The 23211-nt window shown below is 32.5% G+C and overlaps 3 protein-coding genes and 1 pseudogene across 5 annotated transcripts; 2 read left to right on the top strand and 2 right to left on the bottom strand.

The window, feature by feature from the left end:
• Window positions 1–1969: 1969 nt before the first annotated feature.
• On the bottom strand, window positions 1970–2955 carry LOC149513629 (uncharacterized; annotated as a pseudogene).
• A 2924-nt stretch (window positions 2956–5879) lies between these two features.
• On the bottom strand, window positions 5880–8368 carry LOC111300307 (thylakoid lumenal 16.5 kDa protein, chloroplastic-like). Of its 2 annotated transcripts, none has more exons than XM_022895942.2 (4): window positions 7853–8364; window positions 6839–6978; window positions 6511–6583; window positions 5880–6251 (listed from the first exon to the last, which is right to left on the bottom strand). In XM_022895942.2, the coding sequence occupies exons 1-4, from the start codon at window positions 8226–8228 to the stop codon at window positions 6142–6144; spliced, it is 699 nt and encodes a 232-aa protein (XP_022751677.1). In that variant the 5' UTR covers window positions 8229–8364; the 3' UTR covers window positions 5880–6141. The 2 variants fall into 2 exon arrangements, with proteins under 2 accessions (XP_022751677.1, XP_089603189.1); XM_089747063.1 differs by lacking the exon at window positions 5880–6251 and adding an exon at window positions 6258–6405 and having other exon boundaries at window positions 7853–8368.
• A 3082-nt stretch (window positions 8369–11450) lies between these two features.
• On the top strand, window positions 11451–21329 carry LOC111299040 (glucan endo-1,3-beta-glucosidase 14-like). 2 transcript variants are annotated; one of them, XR_016329642.1, is made up of 4 exons: window positions 11463–11901; window positions 13050–14086; window positions 16057–16217; window positions 21210–21329. XR_016329642.1 is itself a non-coding variant. In XM_022893936.2 (3 exons), exons 1-3 carry the CDS (start codon window positions 11850–11852, stop codon window positions 16138–16140), a joined length of 1173 nt encoding a protein of 390 aa, XP_022749671.1. In that variant the 5' UTR covers window positions 11451–11849; the 3' UTR covers window positions 16141–16351. The 2 variants fall into 2 exon arrangements, 1 of the variants encoding a protein (XP_022749671.1); XM_022893936.2 differs by lacking the exon at window positions 21210–21329 and having other exon boundaries at window positions 11451–11901; window positions 16057–16351.
• On the top strand, window positions 19907–21809 carry LOC111300306 (stellacyanin-like). Its single transcript, XM_022895941.2, has 2 exons — window positions 19907–21050; window positions 21210–21809. Exons 1-2 carry the CDS (start codon window positions 20870–20872, stop codon window positions 21551–21553), a joined length of 525 nt encoding a protein of 174 aa, XP_022751676.2. The 5' UTR covers window positions 19907–20869; the 3' UTR covers window positions 21554–21809.
• The last annotated feature ends 1402 nt before the right edge of the window (window positions 21810–23211 follow it).

Raw genomic sequence — 23211 nt, 5'->3', positions numbered from 1 at the left:
CATCATGTCATTGTGTGTGTATATATTTTCTAATTTATCAAGAGTAATATATATATAAAAAAAATAAAGCATAAGAAGAGTAGTAAAAAAGCATGTGTGAGATTTTTCTTTTTGTTTTTGATTTGTTGTTTTTTTTTTTTTATCTTTTTTCTTATTGAAAGTAAAAAATAAAAATTTTAAAAAAATAATTATGACTGTTTAAATCAAAATTTAAGGATAGCACAGTTAATTTTAGCCTAACTCTCGAATGGCGTCCCCAATGGAGTCGCTAATCTATCGTAACGGTTTTGAGACTGCCCGACAAATTTGGAAACGAAAATAAAAGAACAAAAAATAGAGTCACAGCAAAATCTTTTTTGGCTATGTGCTATTGGCCACCTATTAAAATTTATCCTTTTAATAAAATTTTAAAATTAATTCAAATTTATTAAAAAGATAATTTTATGGTCTGTGAAACAGTCTGGGTTTGAAAGTCAGTTATGTGTGGGGAAGGATTAGCACCCCCATAGCGACCGTTTAAAAACAGTACCACTTAACTAACGTGTTATCCTATGATTTTAATAAAAACAGTCTTATTTTCGGTGTTTGAAAATTAATTTTTTTGATTTTTTCATTTATTCAAAATTATTTTTAAAAAAAGGTTTATTATTCAAATTTTATTCGAGAAAAATAAATTAAAACCTTTTTATTGAAATAATTCTTAAAACGTTCTAATACGTTGGTAACATTGAAAGAACTCATTCTCATCTAGAGATTTCTTAGGCATCGTTTCTTAGAATACCTTAGAATTTCATCCTCGGAGGCTCAAATTTATTTTTCGTAAAAAATTTATATTGTATCATAACGTCTAGATCCGGGGATCTATCGCTAGACATTGACTTAAAGGAGTCGCCACCAATCTTTTTTATCTAGATGCAATTGGTCACCTAAAGAATCTGTCCTTTCAGGGAACACCTAAGTTTAAGGGTCCTTAAAAGAATAGGTTCAGGTCTACTAACCAGAACAGGGTTCAAGAGTTCGATTACGTGTGAGAAAGGTTATAGCACCCTCACAACGCCCATCAAAAGATGGTACCAGCTTAAATTTATGTTATCTAATGAGCCTTAAAAATTTACCAAGTGATTAATTATTAGAAATTATTTTCAATTGACTCTAATATTTTTAGCAAAAAATTGAGAAAATTTCCTCACCTCAGGAGTATGTAAGAAAAACTACTGTTTTACTTGTAGAGGCTTCATCGTCGGATTATTTAACATTAAAAAATAAAAAAGAAGAAAAGAACGATTGTTTTTTTTTTGTGTAAGAAAAATTGATACTTTTAACTTTTTCTCAAAATACTTTTTGAAAACTTTAATTTTGAGGAAAATTGATACTTTCAACTTTTTTCCAAAAATATTTTTTTGAAACCTTAATTTCGAGGAAAATTGATACTTTCAACTTTTTCTCAAAAACTTTTTTTGAAAATTTATTTTTAAAGAAAATTGATACTTTCAACTTTTTTTAAAAAATATTTTTAGAAAATTTATTTTTAAGGAAAATTGATATTTTCAATTTTTCCTCAAAAATATTTTTTTGAAATTTTATCATTTTATTTTTTATTTTTTTGAATTCACTCTAAAAGTAATATATAAATAATAGGAAAAATAACAAAAAAATATCAAAATAAATCACACCTTGACTCAGGATTGTAACTCGACTTCACACGTAAGAAACTGTTCGACTTGTGGCTCAAGCTCCATTTGATGATGTGGGCTAGCGGCTCGGGTGACAATGGAACACAGGTCGGGTGAACAAAAACACGTAGGTCAATTGAATTTTAGCAAACGAAACAACATCGTTTCATGCAAAATATAAAAGCACAAAGATTTGCTGCTACCATCGTTTCAATTTCTGCCCTTTTTCTAAAGTTTTTAGAAATACATAGCTGCAAAGTCCCAAAGGTTTCCAGATTCTGGTGCCAGTATCGCCCCATGCCTCCATCACAGGTCACCGTCACTGATATCCGTTGACTGTCGCTCCCCGACCATCATCCAATTACCAGTTTACTTTGAAACCTTCCGTCGAACTAGTCTTGGCCTTCTCTTTCACGTATTCTAGCTGGAATTTACGAAATAATCTTGGAATTAGTGTAGATTCAAAATCAAAATCGCAGTCTCCCTTTCTCTCTACTGGTCTAATGCAGCTGCCTCTGGGTATGTTGTTCACATTTTCTTTGGTTGCTGTCTCACTAATTTTGAAGCTCCAAAACAAGCTAGATCAACCTTGATTGGGAATATTAGGGAGAAAGTCTCTCCTCTGTTTCCTTTTTTTTTGGATTACTTGTGTGACTCTAAGTTTGGGTGTCCAGCGCAGTCGTGGCTTTGTTGGGGCATTATTAGTTGATGAAGAGGGGTTCACAACACTGCGACTTTCTATGGGTGGAGAAAGAAGATGCTGATGCACTTGAGGTTTTTGAGCAGCTATGGTTGTGCATGGTTTTGCCACTTGATATGCCATCTTTGGTTTTAGATCCATAACATTGTTGTCAATAAGAAGCTCATTGAAATTAGAGGCTAAAGCCTCATCATCAGAGATAAGCTGGTCTGCCCATTCAGAAAAATCAAGAAAACCTGGATATGTAAACTAAGAACCATTATTTTTTTTTGTTGTAATGAGTCGATATTGTAGATTGAGGCAGTGCTGAATTTGACGATTATGGTAATGGCAACGTTGCAGCATTAGTTGGTGACACTTCACTATTGGAGGGCACACGAGTTGCATGGACCAGAGGCCTTGTCATCAGTTCCCTTTTTGCGAACACCGATTGAGTGTCAGGCAACTTTAGATATGTCTCTTCCAAATGTGTTGAAACGGCTGGTAAAGATGATGTCATTCCTCCAAACACCTCCAGGTTACCAGGTTACCAGGTTACCTTGCACCTGATCTCTGAATAGATAAAGAAGGTCGTGCCTCCATGCCAGTAAAAGTTCCCGAAGCACCCTTGTTACTGCACCAAATGCCAAAAAACTAGATAGAAACCTCATAGGATTCAAAACCCACCAAAAAGAATCAAATCCAAAATTTTCACTGCCACCCAGTTGGTTGACAGCCTCAACAAAGGCTTCATGAAGTTCTAGAATTATTGCTGGTTTGGTAGTACACTCATTGGGTTTTTGTGGCAAAAGTGGTGGTGAAGGTAAAGATAGTTCATGGTTCTTGCCAGTTGGCTAATGGACCTTGGGGTGTGCTCAAGCAAAATTGGTAGCGGGATCAGGGGAATTTTTTTTTGTCAGTTTTTGATCTCTGGATCTTTCTTCCTGTTGCTGTTCCTTAGCTTCTTGTAATTTTTGTAAAAGAGTGATCAACAATATAAGAGAAAGAACCAAAAGATCAACTAAACACTATTCACGGTTACGTTCCAGTAATAAATCAGATGCAAAATTGTATTCAATATCCTCGTCAACAAGATAATCAAAGGACGAAGTAAATTACAGGTCTCTTTTGGACCCCAGGGCCAGTGATGAAGTAGTTTGAACACTGGCAAGAATTGAGTGGAAGAGGCCAGGAGTCTAACCATATACTGGCCAATAAGCAAGAGCTGATGCGCCAAGTTGGCAGACGACTTCAAAACCAAGGGCAAAATCAGGATAGGGAGAGGATAAATCAACTGCCCAAGCTGCAAGCTTTGGGCTTACTTCTCCATGTCATCGTAACAATGCATTCCAGTTTTTTTTCCCCTCTCCTATTCGGATTCCTCCTCTATATTTTCCACTGTTTTTTCCCCCCTTCAGCTTGTATATTCATTGTTGATATACAGACCCATGCTGATAGAGTTTAAATTCAATTCCAATTAGTCATCAAATGCTAAAGATTAGCATCTAGATAACAATCATCACAATCACCAAGCTTAATCTCAATCTTTCAGCTTTTTTCCCTCTTTTTTTAAAATTAATCAGATAATCAAAAGAAAGAAAAAGAAAATAAATCATAAAATAAAAATAAAAATGATAAATGTGAAATAAAAAAATCTAAAATAAAAATAAATAAAAATCCCTACAATTGAGCTTGGATTAATCTCAATTAACAAAGAATTCCGGACAAAATGGGATGTTTACATCGTGCATGTGATGCAAATGATAATCTGTTAACGCATACATTTTACTTTTATTAGTTAGAAATTTTATTAATTTTTATTAATATTTATTATTATTTTATTTAAAAAAATAAAAAAGAGGAATTTTTATTATATTAAAGATTTTTTATAAATATTTCAATATACTGGTAATATTTTAAAAATCTTCTCATCTAGGAATTTCTTAAAGTATCTCTACTTGGAATACTTTTAAAATCTTATTATCGGATAAAATTACCTTTTTCCTTATTTTTTATTATTTATTCTTAATTTATTAATTAATTTATTATTTTATAACAACAAAAATTTATTGTATTGAAAACCTTTTATAAATACTCCAATACACTGGTAATATCTTAAAAAAATCTTCTCACCTAGAGATTTCGTAGGTATCACTACTCGGAGTACCTTTGAATCTTATCATCGGATAAAAAATTTCTTTTCTTATATATTTTTTATTAATTTTGTATTATTATTAGGTTTATTTTTAAAAACAACATAATTATAAAAATTTTAACAATATTATAAAACAACGAAAATTTATTATAGCAATTTTAAACATTTTAACATACATAAATATTAATAATAAAATTTAAAATAACAAAAATAATATTTTTAAAAAAATCAAAAAATTCAAAAAAATAAATAATTTTTTTATCTGAACCGGACCGGTCAATGCCGGTCCGTCGGTCTGGTTATGTTTAGCTGTTTGGGATCGGTCCAGCTTGGATTCAGCAGTGCAGGTCCGGTTCGGGTCAGGTTCGTATTGGGTTTAGCGGTTCGATTCCGGTTCAGTTGGATCGGTCAGGCCTAGGGCTAAGGGGAGTCGGATCGATGGGTCGGTTTGCACAGATTCGGGTCCACGCGTGAATCCTCTCATCTAACAAAACGACGTCGTTTCAGCCATTTCCTTAAACGACGTCGTTTTAAATCTCAGCCTTCTATAAAAGCTAAAATTTTTTTTCTTCTATCATTTTTCTTTTCCCTCTCTCTCTACACTCTCAAACCCCTTCTCTTTAGACTAGTCGACCGATCACTGTCCGTCACTTCGACCGCCGTCGGTGGTTGCCGACTGATTGTCAAAAATACCCAAAAAGCACCAAAACGTTCCCCTCAACCTCCTCTCGTCGGATCCGACCTCATTTTCATCGAAAACAGCCTCGATCAACGTAGATCGGAGTTTAAAGTTTCGGTCTCCCCCTCTTTTTTTAACTAAAACTAACTATTTTACTTTTTTTCGTAGGTTTTGCTTAGCGTTGGGTTCCTCACCGATTCGATGAGAATTGTGATTTTTGTTTGAATGGTTTTTCTTTGGTAGGAAGATTTTTTTTTTATTCTAGAAATTTTTTTTTTTTGCAGGATCCCTTCCCCTTCCTCTCTGTCTTTTTTAAGGTCGGGCCAGAGCTCTATGACACAAGGTTTGGCAGAAGGGGGGAGTGCCGTGTATGGCACCCTAGCACCAGCCTCTCTGCCCCCTCTTGTTTCTTCTGTTTTATCTGGCTTTGACCCTGTGCCTGGGTAGGTAGCACAAGGCCTAGCAGGGGTGGTGCCAGTGGTGCATGCACGCACCAGGCACCCCCTGCTTTATTTTTTCTTTTTCTTGTATTTTTTGTTTGTCTTCTTTCTTTCTTTTTTGTTCTTTTTTTGTATTTTTTTATTATTATTGTATTTAATAATAATATTATCTTATTAGCAAATTTGATCAAGGGGCCAACAAATTTGACGTCTACGCTGATAAAACAAGATCTCAGGGAGCTAACAGCAAGGATTGCATCAGAATTTATGGTGCTTACTGAGAAATCTTACTAACAACCGAGCACAAACAAACTGAGCAGGGATTACAGCTCTTACGAAAAACAGTCTGTTGATCCCAAATTTTGGACTAGATGAATTGTGAAGAAGGAAAAAAAAAAAAAAAAAGAAGCTAATAAGGTTCCAGTAAAACTCTATATTGGAGGATAAATGAAACCTTAAATGCGTTTCTCAATGGAAGCTAAAAAGAACAAAATTAAGATTCATCATTCTTTTCTTCAGAGGCCTTTAAGTTGTCCAACGAGCCCTGTTAAGGTTGTCCATTTCTCAAATGCACTTGCCGACACCACAAATGCTACCTTGGATGATTCAACATCATTTTTGGTAACTGCAAAGTGCAATACAAAAAAGAGAAGGCCATAAGCACATAACCAGAACATGGGGCTCATACTCCTTCTGCCATTCACACAGATCAGTTTTAAATTGTTGTGTTGTTACACCAGATGATGGTTAGAAACTTCTGTTTTCTGTGATTCTATTACCTGGATTATGGCAACCATGCATTTACAGAAATGTGAGACAGATATCTAATATACACTTTGATTTCAGTGCTGGAATATCAAATTTTATTTGCAAGAGTGACCCACCTGATGAGATCAATGAAGCTAATGAAGAATTAAAGGTCTCCACCTGAGTCTTTTCTTCAGGACTAGAGCTCAGCTGTTAAGAAAGCAAAGAAAAACACTTAAGACATCCTTTAACATAAAGCCACTACATGAGAAATTAATGTCATATGCTCTTCAAGAAAACCTGCATTGTAGAAATCATATGCTAATGTGACAGCAAAATTACAATTCTTGAAAGCAAGATCCGAAATCCAAGATCTTAAAGTGTTTCTATAAGTTAGGCTTTCTCCAAGGGTATAGATTTCTCAAAAGTAAATATACAGACATTGTGTGAAGATATATTAGTGACCTTGCTGAAGGCTAGATTGGCATTCTTGACCCAATCTGTATCAGTGCTTCCCCCAAGAACTGTACTGGCTGCAGACAGATCATTGTTGTCTATGGCTTGACCTATTTTGCTTAACTTGTATACCAGATCCTGTAAATACCCTGCAACGTTTCATTTCATTGCATAATATTAGAGACAGCATAAAAAAAGTTATAAACTACATCTCCGCTATGAAAAGCCATCATTTATTCATTCTGCGCTGGTATGAAAAAGGAAGATTATGAAGATATGGTCATCTGGTTGTTCTGGATAGCTGTTTAAAGATACATGGCACGAGCCTATCACAAATTCGATTCCAGGCTAAGCCTACTTGTCAATAATGGGCAATTGGACCAGCTTCTCCACCAATCTGCTCAATCTAAAGCCACGATCTCAAAGATGGTCCATATCGTAAACTGCAACCCAAATACCCAATACAACACACAAGGTACATTTTCCCTGCTTATGTCAACTACCAAGGTTAAAGAAGGCATTTCATTTTTATACTTGAGGATTTCAGAATTTGAGCACTGGCCACTGAAACTAAGAGTCCAATATTCTACTAACAGTCATGCAGCTGTTGGTTAAAGAGGGCATGTTAGTAGCCTACCAAGAGTGAAGTTCTTGAACTCCCAACTGCTACCGCGAAATGGGAACAATCAATATCATACGTAGCTACTAATAAGCTTTAGAAATGAAAATTCTTGCAAATTTTCATGATACACAAGAACAGCATAATTTCCAATAGGATCACTATCTTGAAATGCTCAATCCAATTAAATTCTGAGCAAAGCTCGAAGAGGCACATTACCATCCAATCTTCAATTCTAATAAATTTATCATCAGAAGGAAGAATTCCATTGAGACACAAACAAGATTCTTTCAACTTCAATTAAACACAGAAAAAAGGAACTGACACAAATATAGGTCCATTCAAAATATGATGCACATTAATTCTATACTTCATGGAAATATATAATTAAAGCACAAACAAACCTTTCTCTCGGTCTGATGAACTGATTACTCCTTGTCTTTCAAGCCTTTTCTTTCTATCTCTCTTGACTTTCTCCAAAAGCTCTTCATCATCATCCGCCTCTAGAATTGCTGCATTGGCATTGGAGCAACCATTACCAGCAGCCAAGACTAAGCTGGAGATGAAGCAAAGGGAGAAGCCTCTTTTGTTTAAAGCTCGAGAGGGTGGTGGTGATTCATTGAATGCTTTGCAAAGGGTTGGTCTTCTTTTGACATTTTGATTGTTGAGGTAAACTGATGCTGGTGCTAATGATGATGAAGAAGAACAGGAAGACGATGTTGAAGAGGAGAGAGGTGAGGGAAGGAAGGAGTTAGCAGTTGAGAGAAATGCAGTTGCCATTTTTTTTTTCTTCTTATTTTGGTTACCTTTGCTTTAATTTTTCTTTGTTTTTCTGTTAAATTTGGTAGGAAAAATTAGAGGCATTGGCACTTTCAGAAGATAAGGTTGCTGGATTCTGTTATCTGGTCCAGTCATTTTTCAAATGCTTTAGGGGTTTTCTGTCATTTGATCACTAAATTGATAAAGGAACTAAATGAACGTTTATCATCAATAATTTGTCAAAAATAAAAAGTCATAATCTGAAAACTCCCCATGTCTATTTCATTACTTTAATGTTTGCACTGAAATTCAAAGACAACTCGCAGCAAAATCCCAGTTCAAACATGTTGAAGAGTTATCTGATACTCTTTGATTTGGAGAAAAGAGAATTCTAACTTTGCTAGTTGTCTAAATAGAAAAATCATACGCTAATCACTCAATCAAATACTCGAATTTTTTAAGTCGTGCTATTATATTCAATACAAGTAGCATTTTCTCCAAGTAAAAAAGAAAGGAAAATGAACTGAAAACATGGGCCACTAAAGAAATGTAGAAAGGAAATCCTGAAGCTATTTCTTAGTGAGGAGACTCACTGCTTTCCTTGCCTTAACCCACTCAACAAACGAGAGGAAAAGTAGATTCCCTCACGTGGAGCATTCCATTTGGTTTGACAAAAGCTAACAATTCTTCCATAATCGAATGATTTATCCCTTCAAAGCCAGCACTAAAGACTACACTTTTTATGCCACTATTTTCTTGTTGTCTGACATACAAAACTTAATCATCTCTGTCAACACCCAGCAGACATATATTTACTGACCTTGTCTCTTGAGTTATCACCATTTGCTTCCTTTAATCAGAACACCGCTTAGCATTTTATCACTAACAAGTGAAGTAAGTAAAAGCAAAATAATTCAAAGAAAAGTATAGTCATAGCCAACTGTCTTGTTTCTTGTTTGCTAAGGTAACGATGGAAAGTGGACAAAGGTTGTATAACTTTCACATTTCTTTCTCAAAATGTAAGCATTAAACATCAAGTTTATATTTAATATATTAAAGTATAAAGATATCATATACGATTGTTGAATCATGCGATAATAATTCATAAAAAATTAATTTTAAATTTTTAAAATTCTAAAAAAGTAAACACATTTAATCTTAATAATATATTTAAAATTAATTTTTTTATAATGTGATATTGCTTATTCACTAATAATACATCAAATATAAATTTTTAAAAATTTATTAATGCTTTGTTCGCTCTCTTTTGTATAAAGTAGTAGATTAAGTGGATTCTTAATATCTGTAGGTGAAATTTATTGACTGTATAGTTATTTAAATCGAAAATTTATATTAAAAAGTGATTTTAAGTAAGTGAAAGATGGTTTATTTATGAACAAAATGTTGCCAAGTTTATTGTAAAGCGGGGATCTCCAAGCTGCAGCCCAACCGGGCAAACTAGGTGTAATACTTGTCAGCAACTGCAAGCATACCCCACTGTCAGAGTGTCGGTCAAGTTCAACATCAGCACGCTAAGAAATGGCTTCGTGTCATTCCTTTTTCTTTCTTCTTTTTTTTTTTTTTTTTTTTGTAATTTTTGTTTTCTTCGTGTTATTATAATTAATACTTGCTAACGCGTCAAATAATTGCAAAGATTCAGAATCGAAAAGCAAAATGTTTAGTGCTTTGTATTTCGACTTTACTACATGAACCTTCTTTTGTCTTCCAATCACTCACTTTCGATGCATAGGGAGGGACCCCAAATTGATAAGTGATCTTCATTCAACACTAAAAAAACTATAAATGAAATAATTAATTTCATTATATTTGAAAATTTTGTGTACTAAGAGAAAAAAAATTAAAATTAAAATATTAATAATCCAACATTTTAGCATTGATTCAATGACAATTTGCAAAAAGTTGACGCCACTTTTTTAGAAAAGAAAAAGGGAATTCCCATTGTACAAGCCACTCCCATTTCTTCTCAATTCCCACGTGTGTATGCCGAGACAACAGCCAAAGAAAGTTGTCCACGCGCTTGAAAACAAAGAAACGATTCTTCCACGGTCTCCGATCATGGCTTTGACAAGGATTTCCCTTGTCATCAAAACCTCAAAATCTCTTTCTGAGTCTTTGTGGCAATTCAAAATACATTCGAATTATAGTGCTTGGATTAATATTTTTGGATTGGATTTTAAACTGAGAAGTAAAAAAGTTAAAAATATTTGAATTGAAGCATATATTTATATTTATTTATATATTTTTTAAATTTTTTAAAATAAAATAATTATTTTATATTTAATTTTATTTAAATATATTACAATAACATAAAACATAAAAAAATTAATGAATCAAATCATATAAATAAAACTTGGTTACAATCAATTTCAATGACAAATTAATTTGAATTTAGATTAAATTTTAAAAAATTATAATACTGTACATTATTTAAAAAATTAAATCAAATCTAATTTAATTCTTACTTTTTAACAAAAAAATTTCACGAAAGCTTGTAATAACTAAAATAAATACAATTCACTAATAGATTTGGCTTTCTAGTAAAGAAAACACATAATAGTTTCATTTTTTTACTTTTTGGTTTATACTCTCTACTAAAGCAATTTTTATAAAAAAATATATAATTAAAAAATAAAAATAAATATTTTAAGTATCAAAATTTAAATTTTATATTTATTAAATATTATTTTTTAAAATAATTATATAAGCTAATTAAATTAATCCAAAATTCACTGAAACATATCTTAATTGTTAGCAATTAGCAAGTTAAAAGAGATTTTTAATACAATAATCTCGGTTTTTCTTTTCTTTTCATGAAGGTTTCACTGAAAATATTTTAAACTTATCGATTATATTTCTTGGAACAAACCAAGATCAAAACATGTGCTTATATAAAACCAAAACAAAAAAAAAATTGGTATGAACTTTTTAAAATCTGAATCGTAAGAAGCAAAGTTAAAATTATTAATTTAGTAAAAAAATTTATGATATCACAGCAGAGAAAGATACGTATTAATATAACCAAAAAAGCTTTTTAATTCTTGCCAGCGAGCGTGGCGGCAGGCTTAGAGCAAGCGAGTGGGTAAAAAATCGAAGTTCAACAATTCCAAATTGGCCACTAAGCATTGACCAACGACATCAAATTCAACACCAAAAACCCACATAATCTTTTTTTTTTTAATTTTTGTAATAAAAACATTGTAAGTTATTTAAAAGGAGCAGTAACGAAGCCAGTACTTCAACAATTCAGTTCAATCAAATGCCCAAGGCCGAAACCCCTTTCTCTCTCAGCAAAGTCCCAAAGAAAACGACCGCCATAAACCAAAACTTTTGTTCTCTGTCTTAAAATCACTCTACAATTTTTCATTCCCAGATTTTAGTTGAAGAAATGGCATGGAAACTGGAGAGAGTATGCTATAAAGAGAGAAAGTGAAGTATAAAGGGAGAATTTTTTTCCTGATATGGCATGCCAGAGTTAGGAGGAGCATTGCATTGAAGTAGTTTGTCCAAATTTCGATTTTGGTTTTGTGTTTTTGTCTTTCCCTTGGAAGGATCGTTTCCAAAAGTTGGATCACTTGATTCTTCTTTGAAGAAAAAAAAAAAAAAAGAAAGAAAGAAAAGGCAATGAAAAGTATTGGTGTTCATCTATTCTTCCTTGTATATCTTGCTGCAATGGGTACTTTCTCCTTTACTCTGGTTTTTTAAGGTTTATAATTCAATTTGTTTGTTGTTTTTTTTTTTTTTTTTGTTAATTTTTTGATGTTGTCTGAAGTGGGTTGATCTCAGAATTTGTTGAATTTAATTGTTTGAATCAGTGTGTACAGCTTTTCCTGCTGAAGGTTTACCTTATCTTAAAATTGGGGTCTTGGTTTTTTAATGGCGAATTTTGTTGGGTTGTTCTTATATTTTGATAATTGTAAGCTGAGGTGAATGTTTCAACTCCTCTGAGAAAAAAAAAAAAAAAAGATGTTGTCAACTGAGAAACTGCTCTTTTGAATGAAAATTTATCTTATTTCTTATATAAAAAAATAAATTTACTGTTTCTTTTATATTATGATTATCTAAGTACTTTTTTTGCTTGTTCAGACTGCACTTATATTTCAATTGCTATATCTTTTAGTTGGATTTGGCATTTGAATCCTATTATTATCTTGTGAGGGTTGGTGGATTATATAGGAATCCAGTTTGGTGGATAATGTTTGATCCAAGTCTCATTAAAATATGAGAGTTTTCTTTAGTATAGCTTCATCCATAAGGATGGTTTTACTATGTGTATAACCTTTCTTTTATGTGTTAGTGTTCAGTTGTTAATGGCATTCATTCGCTTTCCATGCTGAAATTACTTTGCTTGTGTATAAACATTTATTGATCTGCTATTAGTTAAACAGTCTGCGTGTGTGTGTCTCTCTCTTCCTTGATAGCTTTCTTCTTTCCATCCTGTCTTTCTATCAGTTTGAGAACTTGCTTATGTATTCAGTGCAAATGGTGCTTCAGATAATTGTTTCCTACAATTTATGATGGGCATCTTAATTTCTAGAAATCTTACCAAAAAAAAACATAAACAATTCCATTTATTTCATTGATCATCAAACAATTTACTATATTATTGAAGAATTATAGGATGTGAGATGCATTTACCAAAAATCAGGGAAAATATCGGCTGTAGTTTTCTTTTCATACCAAAACATTGACCATAATGGTTATCTGAGTTTAGTAACTGTCTTTGAACAGTGAATATTATTCTTATTATCATTGTCTTCACGTTTATTACATGGTGCTTGGAAATAAATGACTTAAAAAACTATTTTTGTTTCTTTTCTCCAGCATCTGTGTCTGTGCAAGCTTTCACTGGAACATATGGTATTAATTATGGAAGAATTGCAGATAACATCCCTTCACCTGATGAAGTTGTAACACTTCTTAGGGCAGCAAAAATAAAGAATGTTCGAATTTATGATGCTAATCACAGTGTCCTCGAAGCATTTAGTGGGACAGGGCTGGAAATTGTGGTTGGACTCCCAAATGAAAATCTGAGAGATGTTAGTGCCAATGCAGATCATGCTATGAATTGGGTCGAGGACAATGTGCTGGCGTATCTTCCTAATACACATATTCGTGGGATCGCTATAGGGAACGAAGTCTTAGGAGGGAATGATGAATATTCGGGATTTCTTGTGGGTGCAGTTAAGAATGTTTACAATGCAGTAAATAAGCTTAAGTTAAGTGATGTAGTTCAGATTACCACGGCACATTCACAGGCTGTTTTTGTTAATTCCTTCCCTCCCTCATCATGTGTTTTCCGAGATAATGTTGTTCAGTACATGAAGCCACTCTTAGAGTTTTTCTCACAAATTGGCTCCCCCTTCTGTTTAAATGCTTACCCATTTCTAGCTTACATGTATAGTCAAGAGCATATTGATATTAATTATGCTCTCTTCCTACCAACAGAGGGAGTGAATGATCCGAAAACTAATTTGCATTACGATAACCTGCTTGATGCTCAGATTGATGCAGCCTATGCTGCATTAGAAGATGCTGGATTTGAAAAGATGGAAGTCATCGTCACAGAGACTGGGTGGGCTTCACTCGGAGATGAGAATGAATCTGCAGCAACAACAAATAATGCAAGGACATATAATTACAACTTGCGAAAAAGGCTGGCAAAGATGAAAGGAACTCCACTCAGGCCAAAAATTGTGGTTAAGGCATATATTTTTGCAATCTTTAATGAAAATATGAAGCCTGGAGCAACTTCTGAGAGGAATTTTGGACTGTTTAAACCTGATGGGAGCATCTCGTATGATATTGGGTTTCAAGGACTTCAATCTTCATCTGCAGATTCATCACTGTTTTCTTCAAAGGTATGAGGTTTCCTCCCACCCTTGACATATGTCATCTTAGATATTTAACATTTTACAGATTGGATTTGAGTATTCTCAGACAGAAGAAGCATCTTCTTAGAACATTAGAAATTTGTCACATTCTTGCTGTGCTAATTATTTTATGTTCTCTGCCTTGGTTTCCACGTGAATAAATTACATTGGAGTGAAATTGGGTGGATGGATAGATAGATAGATAGATAGATAGATAGATAGATAGCAGTGGTACCTGGACAATTTTGTTTTTACAATTTAGACGTGGTGAAAGCATTAGGAATAATGTCTATTAATTGAAGAGAAAGACAGACCTTAATAACAATTTCTTCTTGTTAATGGAAGAGGCTATGTGATGCTGCTGACCCAACCACTTTATGAGTCTGATTTATCTTCTCCTTAACTATCTGCTTAGTAGTTTGTCACCTTTGCATTTCTTATGAAGCAACAGAGACCCTATTTGCTAGCCTGCACTACATAACTTGCCCCAAACATGAATACACTCCTTCTAACATCTCTATACCTTCTTGATTGCATTGAATAGCTTCATAATGCCTTTCTTGCACCACTTTTATGCTTCTCATCATGTTCTTAAAAATTGGTTGGTATATAGTTTTTTTTTTTTTTTTTAAATGTAAATGCCTTATTTATGTCTGAACACACCTAAGATCCAATTATTTCTTAGTTTAAATGATTGATTTCTATTTTTGAACTCCTTTCCATGAAATATTCTTTGACTTCCTAATGAAGCTTGAAGAGAAAGAACACGATGAGGATAGAGAGGAGAGAAAAGAGAGAAAGTAAAGACAGATAGATGAACAAGAATGAGCGTAGAGAGAATTTCTGATTTCAAATTCCAATAATCAAGTCTTAAAGTCCAAAAATCATAATCCAAAAATCATAATAACAAGTTTTTATAGGAGAGGAAAGGCTTAAACCTCAAAAGGCAATGGTGCAAGTCATAAACAAATAAAGTAACAGATTAACAAAATCCTAATTTCTATGCCTAAAATTCTTAGGTAGTGATCCTCCTGTATTACTTCCTCACAACATCCTGTGTGAAAGGAAGTTTCTTGTTCAGCTCAGCTATCAAATAGCCTTTTGCAGTCAATTTACTTTGTCAAGTGTGTACTGCGTATCCCTTTTTACAATGCACAAGGACTTTTATCAAGTACAACTGAAAAATCATACCATTGCTTTTATGCTACATGGAAAGCACTTCCTTCAATAAGAAGCATTTTGTTTAGATACCATATGTTCTACAAAATCTTCAACTTACTGGTACTTTATTCATGCTAGTTACCTTGTGGGATTGATTTCTTGATAGCATGAACAAAAATCCCCCATTGGTGAGTAAATTAAATGATTGGAAACAACTAAAGGGGTGAAGCATATTTGAGTTTGGTTGCACGAGAGGATTGGGACCAATAGATAGCTTATTCTCCCAGTACAGTTGGAAGGATGAAAAGCGAATCAGCCTATCGGAATCCTTTTGATTTAGAATTGACCTTACTAATTGCCAAATCATGTCCCTTCCCACCTCACATCTTCGCAAATGCAGCAAGTTCAATAATAATTCCAATTAAAAATGAAAGGAAAAATAAGATAAAAAAGTATTAAAACTATGAAGATAAAATTTCTTCATTGATTGCCAATAGTTTTTCGTTCCAGACCCTAGATATACCATTTGATTAATAGACAAAAAAGGGTAGTCTATGGTGGCTTTATTTCGTACATTGTTTAGTTTGTAAGAAGATCTCCCTTCAATTATTATGCATATATCCGTTTTCTTTGTGAATGAATGGAATAAGCAATGTTGCTTCTGCTTAAAACTTGAGAAAATTTAGCCTTGAACATAAAATATATGTGCTTTAGTGATTCACTTGTTTGGAATAACTTGCTCTTTCAACATCACAGGAAAAGTAAAAGATTGTATTTTTATATGCACTTTTTTGCAGGATATTCAAGCTCGCGGTTGGTCTAGCTCCTATGCCATAATATTAACATTCTCTACTGCATTACTGCTTGTGTTTCCAAGATAGTGGTTGAACACGTGTTGGAGCTCATTCTGTTCTGCAATTTGATGCCAAGCCAGCACCCAGAAATTCGATACCTACAGGTTTATTACTTATTTTTATGTCATAGGTTTATTACTTATTTTTATGTCATACTTCAGAGAATTAAAAACAAATACACCTGATTTTTGTACCATTGGAAACACATGCTGGAAATTGCTGATTATTTCTTCACAGATCTCAGAAAATGCATATTTCTTGCGCCGCAACAAATCTCTCTTACAGTTGTAGTTGGTGTATATACATATTGGGGGTTTTAAGCTTCTTTTCAATCTTTGTCCTTATTGCTTATGCATCAAACTTAAGGAAACTAGAGATAATTTAAAGAGCTATTTTCATGGTTATTTAAAGTGTAAAAATATTAAAATTCAATCAAAATATAGGTGGAAATCAACAAAAAGGGAAGTATGTATAGCAGCAATGGAAAATCCTTGGGCCTCGGTTTTAGAAAATAATATTGGAAATTAAATTGCTAGAAAATAATATTACAACATTATATATATATATATATATGAGAAAGTGTTCGTAGGGGGGTGTTTTGCTTTCTCATTAGAGGATAAAGTAACTTTTTCCCTCTCCTTGATATCACATTTGGTCCGCCGGAATTAAATAAAAGAGGAATGGAATTAATATTCTAAAAAATTAGAAAGTAGGAGGAACATAACAATTCCTGATGGACAAAAATATTATTCTCAATTCCTTATGGACAAAGAAATACAATTCTTAAGAGAGAATAAGAATTACTATTTTTTTTTAAATTAATATTTCATGAAACAACTATTTTTTACTAATAAAAAGAACCAACCAATAAAAGAAAATGGTTATAAGAAAAATAGGGTAAATGAAATTATAATTCCCTCCAACCAAACATGCTATAAAAGAATTACATTAGCATATTTTGTGAGAATGTGATACTCATAAAAAAGTTGCATTCCTTAAAATATAGCATACCAAACATAGGAATTTATTAGGAATTTATTTCTCACCGATTAAAATCCTAGAAATGTGAGTACAGTCACCGTACTAAACACTCCTCAGTTAGTTAGTGGCAAAAAAAAAAAAAAAAACCTTTACTTAAACTTATATCAATCTTTTTTTTTTTTTTTTAATCAGAAACAATATTAAAAGCAACTGACCTTGAAAATAAATTTTCACTAACATTATAGTAATTACTAATTATTTTGCACTAAATCCAATTCAAAAGATTGTAAAGATTAAAAATCAACAAAAACAATGGAAAAAGAGGTATGCCAATATCTAACCTATTGAATTTCTATGTAGCAAATAAAAAAGGTTAATGACCTAATGGATTGTGACTTATAACACCAATGGAGACCACTCTTTTGGTTCATTGGCTTTATTTATATACTTTATTACCCTTGCTAATCTTTTTCCTTTTATTTGACCTTGAAAATTTATCCTCACCAACTTTTTTTTATCTTTAAAAATGTATAATTCATTAGATTTACTTAGGGTGATCAAATTTATGATATTTGTGATAGTGAGACCAAATTATAATATTATATAATAATAAATATTAAGCAAGGTGTCATGTCACACATCTATTGCATGTATTTTTTTTTTATATAAATACCTGATCAAGATTTAGTATATATACTCTAAATTTGTGCTGACTAGTTGGAGTTGTTAAGAGAACATAAGCCTTTTCACACGACAAAAATCATATTAAAAGTACATTTTGAAGAGTTTCAGTTAATTAAAACTTTGATTATTTATTGAAGAGAAAGAGTCAGAAATCATCGCCAAATGTTAGAATATATGAAGGTGAACACTTAGGCAGGGTGATTTGGATTCTATCGCATTCCTGTGGGATGAAATCCAATTCTTTTTGGGGCAACTTTTTCGTGAATTATATTTGGATACTATCTCATTATGCAGTTAGTTCCACCACCGATTGAAGCAGTAAAGGTCTAGTGATTCATTAAATTATAGAACAGTCGATTGCGTTGCATATGACAGGCGATTGTTTTAGCGTGAAAATAAAAATTAAGAGTTTTTATTAATTACGACAATCACGGAACATGTGATTGTCATACTTAATCTCGTCGTTATTATTATATTTACATTTAAACACATATTTTATCATTAATTTTAATAATTTTATCATCATATTTAATTTTCCTTTCATTATTATTTTCAATGTTATTAGAAGTTTGGAACCACTTTCGCTACCTATTTTACTCAATCCCATCATTGATTAAATATTGAAGAAAAAGAAATTGCTAGGGACGAAAAAATCAAAATAGACTGCAAGGAATTAGGAAATAAATCATATATTTAATTAATTAATATTATATTGTGAAAGCTGAAACATTTGGTTTCCAGATGTTTCATTTGCAATTGTATCGAACATTGTTTATGCCTTGCCTGCCAACTCGAGAACAAAAAATAAATAGTTTTCGTGGGATGATTTGGTGCTCCTTTTCTTTAAAATATATTATTTATGAATTCCAAGCCTTTACATTTGCTTCCAATTGTCTCCCCAAATAATTTTTTTTTTTCCAAAGAGTAATAATAAAGCTAAATAATCTATACTATAAATAAGAATACATATGAATGACCGATGAGACATTGTCACAATGTTAAAGACATCTCATTTTGTTTTTAAATATAAATTCAAATTCCATCGTATATAAGCCTGACCCAGTTCTATGTTAGATTTTATTCGTTTATAAACAAGCTTTCATTTTCTTTTAGATAAGTTCAAATTTAAATACTATTAAAGAAGAAAATAAATAATAGCATGATATGTGGGTTGAATGTTGCATGATGTCAGGGTGACCGATCAACAGCCCTAAATAAAATTTGGACCGTGGATGAAATGGAACCTCCATCTTCGGCTCAAAAGATCAATTTGAAGCTTAGACAATTGACAATGGTGGCCACAGCAAAACAAAAGCAATATATCAAAGGAATAATATATATAATAATAATTTTTGAGTGATAAGAGAATTTTAAATTTCATTTAATATATATATATATATATTTTTAAGACAATTTAAATATATTTATTTACGTTGAATTTAATTAATACATAAAAAAATTATTTTCTCCCAATTAAAAAAAAAAAATTCTCTTACTACTTGAGCTAACATCCTATGATGACATACTATTCGTTATATATAATTAACTATTTATTCATTTATTCATTCATTATGTTGAGTAAGAAAAAATATAAGATCAGACATTAATAAGATACGAATTAATGAGAATATATTAAATAAACGACATCTTAGTTTACAAATTTTTTAGTTATTGAGAGTTTTTCTTTCTTTTTTATTTTAAGGAAAAAAAAAATTCAAACTTGTTTCTTGAGAAGAAAATATGGGCTTTCATTGAATTATTTTTCTCTTTAAAAATTTCAAAACCGATGAAAAAGATTAAGATTTAAAAAGTGTCCAGCATTGTATAATTGGTAGGAGTATTTTATAATGGACGGTTTTGCTTGCTAATGTTGCATGCTGGTCCACAAAATGTTAAAAGCAAGGGGGTTGGAAGATTTTTAAAGTTGAAAATAATTGCTTTAAAAAAAAATAAGGTTAAAGGGCAAAAAAAATCCTTAAATAAAAATTTAATAATTATTAAAATTTTTTTATTAATTAAGTTTTTATTAAATGAAAATTGGTCAACCATTAACATTTATTTTTGTTTAATTGAAAGTTTAATTGGGTTGAAAATAAATATTTAAAAATATAATTAAATGAAAAAAAATGTTTAAAGATTTATGTAATCTGAATATAAGTAAAAGTTGACAAACTAATGAAATTCGAGAGAGGCAATTGGAAGTAAAAACTTTAAAGCAGAGGACACCTGGCAAATTTATACTTAAAATTGATCTCTAAAGCATAAATGTCCTAGAGGCCCCATTCACACTTACATAATGGAGCTCAATCCATGCTATGATTTCTGTTTCTTCAAGGAATATTAGAGCTCCAAGTCCAACCAATCCATGGAGCCAAGCATTTGCTGGAGTTTAAAAATTTCTCCAAAAGATTTTGGTGATGGTTTATAAAGGTTGAAGGTAATTGATGCATATTAATTTCTTTCTCAACCAAATAAAAAAATGTTAGTATGTGTCAAAACCATTTCATAAAGTAAGACTCAGGTTTCAGAGAAATGGGAGTTCAATCCATTGAAAGGCTTGGTTTTGGCCATTGGAAAATGATCTTTTTCCTTCTTTAACCGATGCCGCAGTGCTATAAAGCAAATTTATAGGAACAAAAAAAAAAAATCCCCAGCTGGTTTCATCCAATCGTTTCCCGTGTTGAAACTTTCAGACATTGGAAGGACGGTGTAGCGATTTTGGCAAGCCTTAGCTTTCTTTTTTTTGTTTGTTTGTTTTTAAAATGTACTGGTCAAGACTGTGAATATGGACCCCTTCGTTGGATTGACTCGGTTTGCCGATGTGGATAGCATTCAACAACTACCCCCTAAATAGTAAATCAATGAAAAACTATGTGATTCTTCATACATGGCTTGTGATTAATTGACCCAAAAGTTTCTTCAACAACTTCCAATTAAGAAAGTTGTCACTCTCCACCACTCAATATATAATACTCTCTAAGGGAAGAGAAACGATAAACCAACACACATTCTTGCAGTAGAAAGAGAGAGAGGGACAGAGATCTAGGGACGACTGTTTTGCAGAGAACACAGCAAATATACAGAGAGAAAAATGGTTAGGAAAATCAGCATGGCAGCACTTTTTGTAGTTTTGGCTGCAACCTTGTTGCAGAGCACTTTAGCTACAAATTACACAGTAGGAGACTCCACTGGTTGGCAAAGGCCTACCAATAATGCCGATTTCTATGGTAACTGGACTAACAATAAAAACTTCGTGGTTGGGGATATTCTTGGTGAGTTTCTTAGCACCAAATCCGACTTAATTATGATATTGTTCTATTCTTTTGTTTACTTTGGAGAATCATGCGCCTGGAGTGGACAGAATCAGTTCCAGGATTTGTATATACATAATATATCAGTTTTTGTGACGAAGACTGTCCAACTTTTTGCAGTTTTCGACTTTCCTACCGGACAGCACGATGTTGCCGTGGTGACAGAAGCTTCTTACAACTCCTGCACCGCTACTAACGCCATCTTCACTTATACCAACGGACCGGCAATAATTACCCTTAACACGACTGGTTACCACTACTACATTTGCGGCTTCTCCGGTCACTGTGCCGCTGGCCAAAAGCTTAGGGTCGATGTCCAAAATGGCACCATTACTCCTTCTACACCTGGATCAAGCCCCAACACCCCCAGCGGCGGTTCAACCCCTCCTAACTCAGCTTCATCCCTTGTTGCCACCCTTCCCCTTATCTTCATGTCCATTTTCTTGGTTTTGTTCTGCTATTAATTATGTTAACACTTTGCCTGTTTTTGTGAGATATTATGTGATCAGTTTATACCTAGACAGGCAGAAAGACTTCATTCGTTTTTTAGTGTATACCTAGTGTGTTCAAATCGGTCGGTATAGCCTCTTTTTACTTGCGGAATTTCACTGTCAGTATTTATTAGCATCATTATATGGAAGTTTTTTCATAATATATTATGATATTGATCATGGAGTGATCTTTTGTGTTTAAATAAAAACTTGATTCATTTTCTGGATACATAGATGTAATTGATCTGAGCCTTGCTGTGAATTATAAAGCTACTGTCACACTTGGATATCACTTTGTTTTTACTTTATTTTTGCTAATAAACACTACGGTTTTTTTCTTTGTTTCAACAAAGATTAAAAAAAAAGGCAATGATAGGATGGTGCTTCTTTGTCCTCCTTCCTTCTTCCCTTTCTGGAGTGACCAGTGATCAGTGACATACCCGGCTGCCGGTTATGTATGTTCGGTGAAGTAACTTGTTCCTTGTTAAATTATTCTACTACAAAACCGAGGTTACATGTGGAAAAACATGTAATTTAACCTAATTCAAAAGTTCTAGAGAGATTACGAAGTCCACTTTCGGCAGGCCAGGTTCATTGACTTATGGTAACACTGGTATAGGCTTCATCTGGGGAGAAAAACTCAAAACTAAAGTTGCTTTGCTCATTTTGTTGTTCTTAATTTATGCCACGTCCGAAATCCAACCAAATGAGAGACTAAGAGGATGAGCTAGATCCTGAAAGAGAAAAATTAGGTGAAGCTAGCTTAAAGTGAGTTTGAGCAAAAACCCTGGAAAGTTTACTCAAAACATACTGTGTAAAATTAAAGTAGAGAAAGGGCAAGCAACAGACTAATTATAGTATTTTAGTAGAAGATTATGCAAAGTCTTTTTGATCATGTACTTAGGCTCTGTTGGTTCTTAAATCTAGCAGATTGCTTATGCACAAAGTTTCTTTGTCAAAATTCAAAGGTATTATTAGGTGTTCAAATTATGCAATTAATTCATGTATCAAATAAAATTTAGGATTCAATTCTTACAATATAATTCATATAAATCGAATTTTTTACTATACATATATAATAATATCAGTTAAATTATTAACATTGTCAAATCCAAATTGTTAATATTGTTGACGTAATCTTTGATTTTGTTTATGTGTTATTGATCATATTAACTTGACATTTGCGAAAAATTTGATTATATTATATCTTTTATTTTACTTCAGAAAATATAAGGTAAGAAATAAAATATTATTTGAATATGTTTCAGAACAATGGTTGAAAAGAACTTTGTTTAACATTGTTCTTTGGATTTGATGAAGACAGGGGAGGTTTCCGGAGTGTGGCCAAAATATATGATGTTGGATTGTCAATCAAACAAACATGAAGATAGTGTTGGATTGGCAAGACAGCCTTGATTTCTAGCCTGACGTCAAGTTTTATTAATGCTGATCTTCGAATGCAGCCATGGCAAGTGAAGCCTGCGAGAAATTTCTTTTAAAGGAGAAATTAATGCAAAAACCAAAGTACATCAAATCTATGATGATGTCAACACTCAACAGAACGTCATTCTAGCTTTTTTTATTATTATTATTTTAAAAAATTTCTTGGGATGTCCGAAGGCCGGCTCTAA

Source organism: Durio zibethinus, chromosome 18, assembly GCF_047325235.1.
Source record: "Durio zibethinus cultivar Kanyao isolate XHJ-2024 chromosome 18, ASM4732523v1, whole genome shotgun sequence".
Taxonomy (NCBI): domain Eukaryota; kingdom Viridiplantae; phylum Streptophyta; class Magnoliopsida; order Malvales; family Malvaceae; genus Durio; species Durio zibethinus.
This window is presented reverse-complemented; position numbering and strand designations above follow the sequence as displayed.

What these genes read in the sequence shown, in the direction of transcription:
- LOC111300306 (XM_022895941.2), top strand. Translation starts at nt 20,870, where the DNA reads ATGGTTAGGAAAATCAGCATGGCAGCACTTTTTGTAGTTTTGGCTGCA. An exon ending in CGTGGTTGGGGATATTCTTG is followed by an intron (nt 21,051 to 21,209) that starts GTGAGTTTCTTA and finishes AACTTTTTGCAG; the next exon opens with TTTTCGACTTTCCTACCGGA.
- LOC111299040 (XM_022893936.2), top strand. Translation starts at nt 11,850, where the DNA reads ATGAAAAGTATTGGTGTTCATCTATTCTTCCTTGTATATCTTGCTGCA. An exon ending in TGTATATCTTGCTGCAATGG is followed by an intron (nt 11,902 to 13,049) that starts GTACTTTCTCCT and finishes TCTTTTCTCCAG; the next exon opens with CATCTGTGTCTGTGCAAGCT. An exon ending in CATCACTGTTTTCTTCAAAG is followed by an intron (nt 14,087 to 16,056) that starts GTATGAGGTTTC and finishes ACTTTTTTGCAG; the next exon opens with GATATTCAAGCTCGCGGTTG.
- LOC111300307 (XM_022895942.2), bottom strand. Translation starts at nt 8,228, where the DNA reads ATGGCAACTGCATTTCTCTCAACTGCTAACTCCTTCCTTCCCTCACCT. An exon ending in TTCATCAGACCGAGAGAAAG is followed by an intron (nt 6,979 to 7,852) that starts GTTTGTTTGTGC and finishes GAAACGTTGCAG; the next exon opens with GGTATTTACAGGATCTGGTA. An exon ending in CCAATCTAGCCTTCAGCAAG is followed by an intron (nt 6,584 to 6,838) that starts GTCACTAATATA and finishes CTTTCTTAACAG; the next exon opens with CTGAGCTCTAGTCCTGAAGA.